The 13,327-nt window shown below is 37.0% G+C and overlaps 1 protein-coding gene across 15 annotated transcripts in view; it reads right to left on the reverse strand.

Moving 5' to 3' along the window:
- The window catches only part of PLPP4 (phospholipid phosphatase 4), a 186,430-nt gene that overhangs the window by 33,945 nt on the left and 139,158 nt on the right, over window positions 1-13,327 (reverse strand). For all 15 annotated transcript variants that reach the window (XM_082764698.1, XM_082764709.1, XM_082764710.1 and 12 more), the window contains 3 exons: window positions 11,633-11,723; window positions 8,382-8,445; window positions 6,699-6,823 (listed from right to left, as the gene is read on the reverse strand). In XM_082764698.1, the coding sequence (XP_082620824.1) occupies window positions 6,699-6,823; window positions 8,382-8,445; window positions 11,633-11,723 (280 nt within the window). The remainder of the gene's footprint in view (window positions 1-6,698; window positions 6,824-8,381; window positions 8,446-11,632; window positions 11,724-13,327) is intronic.

Below are 13,327 nucleotides of genomic sequence, written 5' to 3' on the forward strand. Positions count from 1 at the left end.
AAAAAAAAAAACACATACATACAACAAATTACTGAAGTGCATGATAAACTGCAATATTCAGCTGCAGCTTAATAGGGGAAAAATCATACTGACGTGATGAATTCAGAGCAATTTGAAATGAGGCACCGTGCTCAGAAGAGAAATATCCAATTAGATGGCTCAAGATTAGATCAGAGAGAGGTATTTATCCTACAGTGAACTCGCAAATCATGTAACAACCAACCTAATTTCAAGTTATAGAAAAATCCTACCATGTAAGATGTTTAAATAACAACATTTTTTGTTGTTGTTTTGTCTTTTTTATTTATGTATCATCAATCATCTACACATAGCAACAAAGTATGTACTATAAATACAAAAATGATTTTCCTTCTCAGTGTCTCTGAATCTATGTGTAGATCTGAAAGACAAAGTGTGCTTCCAGACTGAATTCCATAAGATTTCAGGGTAGCTGGCTTCCTGGTCAAATTCTTTATATCCGTGACTCCCAGAAGGTAAAGGCTTAATATCCTAATCATTGGAAGAATGGGCATGATGATCACTTCATATATTTTAAAACATTTCCCTATGCTTAGGAAAATAACTGGCTTTCGAATGGTTTGTGACAGAAACCTGGACTTGTCAGCATCTCTTAAAGTTGAAGCATATGACACTAATATAGAGAGAACGGCTACATCTGGCGTTGTCACTGTGTGTGCTTCTCCCAGAACTCTTTAGGAGTTCCCAGGGCATTCTTTTCCCTCCTTCTTGAGTAACAAATGTAAGTTGCCATTGCGAACCCTATGTGCTTTTGAGAAAAGTGAACTCTTGTATGGAGAACATGCTCAGGATTTCTGTCATCTTAAATAAACTCGTACTTGACATATTGTCTTCTGCTCACAAGAAGCAGAATCAGACAGTCTTCCTGATGTAGGGAAGACTGATACTTTGTAGACTGAACACATTTGCTGAAGAAACAAAGATATTTTCCTGATAACAGCAATGACATAAGACTAAAACCAGGATTAGAAAACTGTCTCCTACAGGATCTCATGGTAACAATAAAAATCATAAAATAGACTGATTTAGGATTTACTTAACACAACTGGTCATGAGAGTTAGCTATGAAGAAATAATACATACAAAACCAGATTAGTGAAATTATTCTCAAAAATTATTAGCTTTCTGTTCCTTTTTTTTTTTTTTTTTCCCACCAAAATAAACTCAGACCTCTCTGCCCACATAAGTACCAACCAAATGTTCAGTTTGAAGAATATCTGAAGAATGAGGCATTGTGAAATCTTCCTGGAACCAGTAAATACAAATCAAAGTAATGAAGTACTGATATTGAAAAGAAACCTTCTGTTTTTATTCCATGTTTAATCAATGAATGTCTGGTCTACCTGGAATTGCTCTGCCACATCTAAGCCTGGTATTATAAGGCTTTATTTCCTATGCATTTTTTCTGCACTCTCTCACACATAGAACAATAATTAAACTTCACAAGAGGCTTCTACATGGTGGTAACTTTTCAACAACAAATACTAAGAGTTAGATACTGATTTTGAAACAAATAGCACTTCAGGACTCTAGGTTCATATTTTGGGGGGTGAAAGATATCATCAGCCTGAGACGAACATCAAAATGATGTCATGATATCAGTTAAGAAATCTGGTACAAAAAGATTTCTATCCATCCCATGAGCACACTGTATGCCTACAAACTCTGTTCTTTCCAGCTACCAGTTACACATGTGGCTTATCTAATTAACAGTCCTGTATTCCTTTACATTATTTTTCCTCTTATAAATTGATTTTCATGTATTATGTTCAATTACATTTTCTTTACCCATACATTGAATTTTTCACCAGTTGGCATGCTGGATGATAATTACACTTATTATTAATTCAAGGCAATAAAAGGTTTATATTGATTTCAGCATAATTTGGTCTCTGTTTTACAAACCATACTTTCTTTACATTCATCCATTTTGCTGTTTGTGTTTTTGTTTGTTTGTTTTTTATCTGTTTCCTTATGGTGCTATTTGAATCTTCAAGGAGAGGTCTTCTTCCTCCACTCCTTACTACGGCAACCACATTTAGATGGTGTAACTGGCCTTCAGATGCTCAGGAACTCCCACTGTTCTCAGGGACATGTTTCAGATAGTCTTGCTTATTATTTGGAAAACAGGCTGGCAGAGTATATCCAGAATAAACTCTGAAGGGTTACTTACATGCTTATTCCACTTACATTGGGAGGTTAGGATACCAAGAGGTACCTCCAAGGCAGGATACCTGAAGGCCCTGTGCAAGGCAACTGTAGACATAACACATGGGAGGGATACAGGCAGTAGGAAGAAATGCTGTGCTTATGATCTTCATCAACATTATTTCAATGAAGTCTGGTTTTTACAGAAGCTGCACAGTATCTTCAGAGGTAGCAGCTTCAAACAGCCAATAAATTATAGAGCTGTGGAAATACTAAGTATGGAAAATACACACATATTTTGGATGCATTTTGGTTGGAATAGCCATGTATAAACCTGAAACTCAGGAACACCTCTGAGCTACTGGACCCAGGCAGGATTTTTTTCTCCTTACCCGTAAACATCTTTCCATCAAACAAACATAGCGTCAGTTCAAGTGGAAAAGAGGTAAATATGTTCCAAACAATCCTGAAGGCCTAGGGACTTCTTTAATCCAGTAAAACATGCACTCAGTAAATTTCAACAGAGTCCTTGAATGCTGGGGTCATGCTTGTGTAGATTCTAAGCTGAAGTTGCAGTTGTAAGAAGTTATCAAGAGAAGGATTTGCCTAACTTCAGTAGTCTTTCCAGAAAAGGACAGCAAAAGGACAGAGTTAGCAGACAGCAGCCTTGAATGAGGTAAGCCAACTCAAAGTATATTTTCTGCAGCTACCACAGGTAGAGTTCTTCTTCAGAGAAGGCAGTAACAAGAACACTGTCTTCATGTTGGTCAACCTCTTTTTTCCTACTTTATACAAAATGCCTTGAATTTTTCAGGCAGCTATATAGTTCACATATGGCTGGAAGTCTCCCTTTCACTTTACCAAACGGTTTCTGTTCCACATATTTTCTTATTTGTGTTACACACTGCTTGGCACAGGGAGATGGAGATGTGAATTTAATCTCCCCCAAAAAATCATCTGTGCTCTAGTAAGTAGAATGAACTCTCCTTCAGGGCAGAAGTTCTCTCTCAGTGGAAGACAGGTAGTTCACCACAATTTTATTGAGTACACAAGGTCAGGTCAGGCCATCTGGGTGTGCCAGCACTGTCACTGTTGTTAAACAAGCCTGTTGTACTACAGGAAGGTGGTACATTCACAACACAACAGACTTTCTTGTTAAACGCCTCATTTTGCATGGATGAGGTTTTAGATCCTGCTATAACAAAGCTTTTGATTGACATCCTGTCCAAGGAGTGCTGTAAGAAAAACGGGTTTGAAGATGAAAATGGCTCTCGACTGAAGCCTCTAAACTCGCTTTACAAGCTGCTTGGAAGCTTTCACTCATGATGCGTTTTCTTCATGTGTTCAAGTGAAGTAGAAAATACAGTTACAAGTAGCCCACTGCAGTTTATTAATTCCAAGAGAGGTGCTGGAGTTTATGTCATCCACCCCACTTAAATTTCTGCTGCCATAAAACCAGAAAACAAACAAACAAAAACACTAACAAAAATAAACCATTTTTGCTGTTGCTTCACAAATTCCACACCAAACAGAGATGACAGAAATCTGAAGAACAGAACTTTTTCATTTTATCTAGTAGCAATCTCATGCCATAGGAAGAGAGACAGTAGCAAAGAAAAAAAAAATCTTGGACTGAGTTTATGGAAGAAAAGCTTACAATGAAAAGTATATTAAGAAGACAGAAAGGACAGATTTTTAAAACTGAGACAAGAAAATAATTTTTCACAGGGAGTTGGAAGCAAAGGAGGTATAGTTTACACATTACACAAAAGACTGAAAATGTATAATAGCATAATTTCTAAACATAAATTATTATATCCTTAACATCCTCATTGCTTCATACATCCAGAAAGGAATTATAATGCCATGTTTCCCATAATAATGTTTTCTACTCTTCATTCTAGTAGGGGATGAAGTAACAGCAAGAAAATAAATTATCACAAGCATAAATTATTCTTAGTAACTATTTTTTTAAGTGTTATTTTATCTAAATAATTCTACTACACAGAAGAAGCAGAGGGTGGCATTGTAAGAACATAAACTTATGATTGTTTAATTCTCTATAGTAAGACTAAAATATGCGTGGATTTTAAGACTTCAAAACACATGGTCTTGTCAGGGACTTCGATATTATAACATCAGGCTTCAAACAGTTAAGTACTTCAAGCAACTGCAGAATTTCCTCACTCAAGCATACACTTACCAACAGATAAAAACCACCATATACATAATCTCTTCATTCTCATCACATGGTAATAAAAGACTTTGTACTAGGGAATATAGTCAACTCAGCCACATGCTAATATTGTGTTAGTCAGTGAAGGAGAAAGCTATTCTCATAATTTTGATCTAAACCCACTGCTCCCATTGAATTTTGTGTGAGCTGCAGTAACATAACTCAGTGCTTATAAAACCAATGGCAGTTAAAAATAACACCTCAGTACGCATTCTATGAGCTGCTTTACTGGCACAGAGACAATGCGCTTTGCTGCGTGACAAGCAGTCTTGGTAAGAGAACTGGGATGTGGGCCAGAGTTAACCAGAGCACGCTACATACACAGTGTTTGCAGTCTTAGCAAAAACAAAAGCACATCAGGTGTCCTTCCCAACTTACACTTTGCAGCCCCAGAGAGTAAACTATTGCATTTCAGTAAAGCGAGCAACTCTAACACTTGATGTCTATTATGGGCTAACCTGTAAATTCTCAGTACATCAGTGTACTTATACTTACTTTAAGCCTTTGTTGTTATTCAGAACAGAAATACTTAGCCAAGTGGATTGCAACTAAGTGTGACAACCGGCATCTGAAGACTGTCTAAAAATAGCAATAAATGCCATTTGTTCCAAATGGCATAGGATATCATCTGTTAGTGTCCCTCTAATGTGAATCAGAGCTCATAAAAAAAAAAAAAAAAAAAAAATGTCACAGCTCAGTTGGTTTACTGTTTAGGGCTACAAAGGTTATAAGATAACAACAAACATTTACTACACCTTTATTTGTTCTGGGACTTGAACAAAGAAAAGAGAAAAAGAGCAGCCCAGAATTTCATTTATCTCATTACCCAACTCATTTCCAATGCATAACTCTATACAATTAGACAACGGGAAGTTATTACTTTGAAAGAAGATCAAGAGAACAAATTCCAGAGGTATGACTTACTTGTACGCAATTGGCACTTCTTGGAAGCAGAACAGCACAAGACAACAAACATATATCAGCCAAAAAGCAAAAACAAACAAACACTGACAATAATCAAATTATTTTACACATCACAATAAGTTTTATTGGACTTCCTGACATAAAACACTGTAGAAGTAAGCTCCTCAAGACAGAGAAAGGAAACTTTGTAAACATCTGAGTTAATATAACTAATTAAATCAGGCATATGAGTTTCAAAAATCACCTAAACGTATGCTAGGATACAGCACTAGCTAGGAGCAGCTGATCAAACAAACCATCAGACCTCGGGTAGGGACCAGTCCACAGCCAAATGGAGAAACAAAGGACTGCAACAGCCATGCCCCAAACTCTTCTCTCATTGCTTGCTACTTCAGTATTGTCATGTTGACAGAGAATTCAGGACTTTCTACTCACTCTTTTCTGCTTACTTGTGCTGGGAACTGAGCTACCACCATTTACTTTACAAGGGTGCCTGCACCCTTGCAAAGTAGCCCAGTGGCAGTAGACAGATGAACACGGATACAAACCCCTCAGGATAAACGCCCACACAAACAAACATCTCATCCACTGTTGTCTGTAGCGGAAGGTATCGTCAAGGGAGTAAGAAAATAGGGAATGAAAAAATCATTATAATACTGGCATATTATTATAGCTTCTAGAGGTACAGGGACTTCCTGAATCCATCTTTGTACGCAATTCATTATGACAAATAGCACCACAATAATACACCATGATCTCTGTCCGTTCCTTCCTTTCACATCCAATCATACAACCTCCTATGAAGAAAAGCACTTTAGTAATGCTGTTTTTGTGTTTTGTTTGTTGTTTAAAATTTTTAAGATAAAAGTAGTTGAACTGTCTTTGTGACTTGAACTTTGGTTCAACAGATCTAGTACTTGAAAGATATTAACTACACCTCTTCAAAACTATGTTGGTCCCACATGTCCTGCCACATTTCATATTTCAGTGGAATATAACAAAATAAATATTTACTATATAAACAATAGTTGCGCAAAGAGGTTTGCATTAGGAACCAGGTAGCCCTTCAGAATCACACTGTTTTCTTTAACCCTGAATAGTACTTCACTGTACTGACAGTTCTGCTATGGCTCTCAGCATAGTCATGTGGTTCTTGAGATAAGGAAGGGTCACAGGCTCACAACTGTATTTCCAGAAGTAAATTTCTGGCAGGGTTGACTGAAGACAGAAGTGACCCTGCAGCAAAAATCAGGTTCACCATCTAACAAAAAAAGAGTAATTCCAAAACATACCATAGCTTTTTTTTTTTTTTCCCCCCAAAAAAAGTAGTACTGCATGTGAACAAACTTACAGGAAGAGTGGATACTTGGAAAGCTTTTCCTGCCTTCAGACACCAGATCTGGATCACCTGTGCAGTGCATTTCAGAGTTCATTACTCCATCTGGAAAGCAGCGGTAAAAGAAATCGGGACGCGGTCTACAAAAAACACCATGGACATTAAAAATATAAAATGCTGTAGTAACAAATAAACCTCAAAGTGATTATTACATTTACTGCCTATTATATACAGAGTATGTTTATTTCTTTCTGCTTTAACACAAGAGCAGAATTGCTTCATTTTCCTGGAATAATCAAATCAAAACAATATTTTATTTATATTTTCTTTTTCTCAGGCAGGATCTGTAAGGGAGGCTTCCAGTGCATTCAAGTGGGAGTTGTAGCCTGTCTCTTCTCACAGTGTGTTTCATCCCAAAGAGGACACAGAAGTTCTGTTCCAAAAATGAATATGCAAGGCTACTTCTACCTAGAGCAATTCATCTTCACAGTACTTCCAGCAACAGAACAAAGTAGGAGCAACCCCACAAAGTCGCACAAGTCTTGCTGACACATCCAATTGAGAACAGGATGACAGCTTAGGCTATGGGATTGGTACCAAAACAACCACCAAATTATATTGCCAACCTTGATGCTGCCTCTCTAAATGCACTAACAAACCTCTGAGCTTTTGACCCTGCTCTAGCTAAAGAATAGCGTGTAGGTTTGGCTGGTTTCATACTGATCCTGAGCTAATAAACCCTGAAGAGAAACGAGGCAAACGACCACGTTCTGAGACAAGCTGACAGAGCAGCTAGCTGGCTTGGAGTGCAGGCAAAATGAGCTCACGTCTGCCTGAAGAAGATGATGCAGACGTTCTTAATTACATTTCAGAAGCACTCTTAAAACAAAAGTGCCAAGTACCATTATTATCAGGGCAACAGTACTGTAGCAGAAAGTCCATCACAAACAAGCACAAAAACTGCTTCCTCGATGCTACAAAACAGGTGAAGCTGAACAACAAATGCAGAATTGGACTCAATTAAATGGTGTACAAATTCAAGTCAATTACATACTTCTCAGGTGATTATTATTTTTTATTTTTTTTTTTAATAAAGAAAAAGAGCCAAAAATACCTAAAAATTGTTTTCCAGAGAGTTTTGTTTGCTAATATTTTTCTGGTCCCTTCATTCCAATTTATGCTTCTCTAAAAATTGTCCTACCTAGGAATCCACTTATTGCTTAGCTCCAAGGTTTGCTCTGCCAGGGATCTTGATGTTACCTGGAAATACCATATTCAGTAATATGCTTCACACAAAATGCAAGCAGTAGGTTATATTAAAACTCAATTGATTTCTATTTTATCAGACTAATGGCATTGGTGTCTAAACTCCCACATACTGTGACTCTTCTGTGTTGTCAATGTAATGAACTGATTTCAGCTCACACCTTTCCTTTCAAACTCCTCATTTCTATGGATCCACCAACCAGACCAACAAAAAATAAAACACAAGGGTACACATTCCTAACACAGCTGGATGTCACATAATGAAATTATGCAACAACTGCACCAGGGAAAGGCCAGTTTTACAGGGACCCCTGCTAATTCAATATTCTTTGGAGCAGTGGTTATCGTTTTATTAAGATGTATTGCATTTGCCACCTCTGTCTTCATTTCTTTAAAAGTTATAGCCATCATTTATAACATGACAAGACTTACCTTCCCACTATTAATTTAATAGTATTTGTGCAGACTCCATTCAGAGCTAGAGCCAAAGAAACAGCTACAAAACAGAATGAACAACAACATAAATACCAAGATATATATTGTAACATCACAGCATTTGATTTACAGACTGAAACCTTTATTGGACTGAAAACTGAATGAGCTTTGTAAGCCACTGTTATTAACCTATTTTTGTATTAACCAGAATGAGGATAGAGCCCCCAAAAATCACACAATGTTCTTTGCTATGCTTTTACTCTTCAGAAATCTTATTTCCTTAATTCAAGGCTGAATCTCCTATCATGTCATTTGCAGAGGCATAAATCATCAAATAGCAATAATTAGAGAATCAAGTTCTGTGTTTAGAAGGTTTGTAATTTACTTAATGAAAATCGTACACTCTTTGGGTCAAGAATTTCTGTATAGGCCTATGTTTATACACATTTTATGTGTGTGTGTGTGTGTCTGTGTGTGTGACCCAATTAAGTAATCTACATTAAGACTAAAATCTGACTTTTAACTAAAATTAGAACTGGATGGTGTTGTTTTTTTGTTTGTTTGTTTTTTGTTTTGTTTGTTTGTTTTTAATTTCTTTCAACAGGATGTGGATGTTTTGACTAAAAATCTTGACATTTTCCTCCTATGTTACCTTCCAGAATTAACCAACTTTCCTAATAAAACGTGAGTAACAAAGAAGAACTGTCGTGCTAGGTATGATTGTATTGATCTTCTTTATTTGTACTTACATATCAGGACTTTGCAAACAACCTCATCTAGAGCCTGTGGAAATCTCTACCTAGCTTTCAGTGGCACTTGGATCCAGTGTTCACTCTTTTTAGTATAAAGCTGACCCGATGCTGCAGTCCATACTGTAGCTCCCTGTTACAACACACAAGTAACTAACTGATTTCAGGCAAATCTCTGATTTCCAGCAGAACAGTTACAGTAATAGAACTTTTGATTGTGACAGCTGCATGAGCTATTTTCTCTTTGGACTGCTGCCTCAGATGCTGCACTTCAGCAGCACTCATCCGGTCTCCATAAAATCTTTGCCTGAGGATATTATAGATCATAAAGATATGTGTTATAGTATATATTTATCTTCAAGTTAAAAAAAAATAGGAAGTCCTCAATCAAAAATAACATTTTTCTTAGATGTTAACAATAGCTGCCAGTAAAAATAAAGGAACAAGTAAATTTTAGAGACAGTGATATTGTTCAAAACACTCTTCCACATTTTATACCTCTGCTCACAATGACCACTCATACCCACGCTTTTTCCTCTCAACTGTATTTTCTCAGTTACTTATATTGATCACGTCTTAACTGAAATGAAAGTTTCCTAAAAATCAAATGCAGATCACCAGCATTGTCATGGCATTACATTCTCCTTTTCGAAAAAAAAGGATTGGATACGTAGAGATATCTGCTTTCCAAAACATGAAGTAAAGTTTACCCTTTTCATTGAGCTTTATCTTGATTGTTTATGGCATGTCTGACTGAACGATGCTTCTTCCACTGTTGTGTATTATTAATGGTGGCAATCCAAGTATCAAATGTCAGTGTGAGTGTTAGCTGAATTGCATTTGCTCTCACTTTTTTCACTTTAGAAAAAAAAAAAAAAAATCACACTGCCCACCACAAGACACATAACCCACTCAGTACAAAGAAAGAGGCAAGAGAAAGGTGTAAGTGCACCAGCATCAGGAAACTAACTGTTCCTTATCCTAGATGCATGGAATCACCTTCCTTATATTAATTGCTATGTGAAAGGCAAAGCATTTTCACATTCTTTTAACCTTTGATCTCTTCTACCTTTGACGCGTAAAGAAGTTTACCTTTTGAGGGATTTCTTGATTATTCATTATGAACATTATGTGACAGATCTCAGTGCAAAACAGCAAGGCTCTATCACATAATGAATCTTAACACCAGCTTCACACCACCAGACACATAGACACATTAACATATTGGATTATATTAATGTTCTTTATACTTGAACACAATTAAGCCACAAGAAGTTCTGTATTTATGGCATGTGTTGAACAGAGATACTCTGCAGAACAGAACATCAATGTTGGGGTTTCCTTAAAATCTGGGCATCAGGGAGAACAGAAGGGAAGCTGACGTGGACCCGAGAAAACAAGTTACTCATGAGGATTATAGACGGAATCATAAAGAAGGCAAGGTGCCTCTTTAGAAAAAAAAAAAAAAAAAAAAAGGTAAGAGCAAGTGATGGAGAAACTAATCCAAAGCTTAATTCTCAAACAACAAGAAATAATACTCTGACTGCATGCATTTTTATTAATCAGGGTTATCTCTACTGAATGGACTTGTCAATAAAATATCACTATGAGACATGTCAGAACTTACTACAAATTACTCTCAGCAGACAAATCAAAAACTAGGATCTCCTCACACTTGTGCAAGAGCTACGGGTGAAAGAACGTGCTACAAGAACCCAGCCTGGTCTAAAAAATATTCAAAGGCAGATGCATTGTGCCATTTATATCCAGTCTAGCTAAGGCAAGGTTGAGTATTAGTTTGACCTTATGATCTAGGCTCCAATAAATTCAAGGGCAAATTAGCCAATAAAACACAGAATTCCAGAGTTAGGTATATTTCAAATACACTGCCACAAAAGCTTCTTCAGTTCCCAGTGCTGGAAGCTGCTGCCTCCAACTGCAATTAGACCTCATCCATAACACAAACATAGCAGTTCGTGGTCCAGGATTAAGTGCACATCCAGCTACACTGGCATTTTAAGATAAAACATCAGCTTGTGATTGCAAAAGCTGAGCCATGAGCACAGATTTTGCAATGGGGAACAGAGTAAGCTCCAGGAGAAGGTCAGAGAAAACAATGAGAGAAATAATTTTCTAAACTAAGCAGCTGAGTCTCACAGGACTCTCCTGTCAAACCCTGAATTTAGAAGAGCTGCACTGTAAATAAGAGGTAAGCAGCAGATTAACTGTGACAGAAAAAGGGTACATCTGGACAGTCTGGTCTTGATTTTACTGATCAAATTCTGACCCTTGCTAGCAGGACTGAAGAACTAAGGCACAGAATTTATACATTTAGAAGCATGCATAAAATCAGAGACTTTGGCAGGATTGCTTGCAACCATCACTGCACTGAAACATACTGTAATGGAGACAAGGTTTTCTTCAAGGCTTACACTACAACTGCAATCAATCTCTGAGTACTATCACATATTTTCCATCTTGAAATACAATACACATTACCTAAGAAAGCCTCTTTAATTTCAGTCTTGTCTGTCCGCCGAATTATTTTCACCACGAAAATGACTGCTAGTGGTGTAAGGAATGAAATTGCCTGTAAGAGATAACAAATACCATGTGTTAGAGCATCAATTCCTTTTCAGTCCAACTGATTAATAATTAGTTCCAGTTAGCTCCATTTGAACTGGAAGGCTGAGTGATCTTTATCAAACTCCTGACCTCAAGTAAAGTGGGATGATTTGTCTTTGTAACTACAGGGCAATGAATACATTAAAACTGTAATATAATTGTGAGCTATAATTGATTTGTAATTGCCTGGAGCTGCATTTAAAATGTCAGCTTCATAAATGAAAAAAAGCAACAGCCTATACATTCTCTAAATTTATAGACAAAATTCACTAATTTCATACTCTGATCCATGGAGATCTTGAATATTTTTTTTTACACAAAGCATTACTCCAGAAGGAAGCCCAACCAGTCTGTGCTCTTAGCAAGACCCTATCCAATGTACCACAATCTTCCTGACAACACAGAATGCTATATTAAATTTATTATTATTTTTTTGAACTGTCATTCTTGAACGCATTGAGGTGGCTTTAGAGGGATCTTTAAAAGATCACAACTTCATGATTCTTTCACTAACAGACAGGAGTTTGGAAGTGGAGCTACCTGCTTGATTTTATTCAAAACCAGAAAATCAACAGCTAAGCAGGTCAAGTAAACTCACCTGTTAAGCACAACCATATTCTTATACTGTAAGCACTGTACAACAGTGTCCCTCCTGTAAGCAACCTGCACACCAACGCACATGTCTGATGAACATCTCCATTAGCATAGAACAACTGGACTATGGTTGATGATTCACTGTAAATGTTTCAGTTATCCCAAAAGGATCCTGCTTAGAGTAGTGTTGATACATTGCAGACTGTTCTTGTATCCCAGGTATTCATCTTTCTACAGAGAAACACACTGTTCTCCCAGACATAACAACCAGCAGTTTATCAATAATAGCTTCCCACTGAAAGTATGATTTTGTTCCTAAATGTCTCTTCCATCATCCCTTTTACCTCTGCAGTTGAAGGTCCAACTCAAAAGGTAATTGGTAGGCAAGATATCCCAGAACTAGCAACAAGCATAAATGGGCTAAGTTAACTAATTCCTTTCTGGAATTAGTTCTGGAATTCCTTTTTACAAACCTCTTCACAATCACATCTGTTCAAAAGCAAAGAGAGGTATTTCAAAAGCATTCTAGCTCCTGAAGAAAGAATGAAAATGACTATTTTTAATGAAGGCAAAAATGAAGTTGTATGTGGCACTGGGGGGCACCAGACTCTGAGTAAGATTACACTGTCTTTATTGAGGCTGAACACTGCCTTACTCCTTAACCAGCCCCACTGAAATGAAAACCAGAGACACTGATTCAGAACAGACATGTTATGATCAAAGATATGTGACTCCTTTCTTCCTTTTAGAAAACAGATTAATCCCAATCCTTATTTTCTGCTTTTCATGTTGATTCAAGCTGCATATGAAACAACATGAAAATGAACTCTATGATTTTTGTAGTGCATCTTGGACCAGATTCCCCTCACCTGCATCTGCAGAAGATTATCTACCTCCATGAGCCATGCAGATTAGAGCAGTCTGGAGTCTCCTTCCCTTTTTTTACATTTAGAAAGAAAACTAACAAATCTTGCA

The sequence above is a fragment of the Aythya marila genome, assembly GCF_965140915.1.
Source record: "Aythya marila genome assembly, chromosome: 7".
Lineage (NCBI taxonomy): Eukaryota > Metazoa > Chordata > Aves > Anseriformes > Anatidae > Aythya > Aythya marila.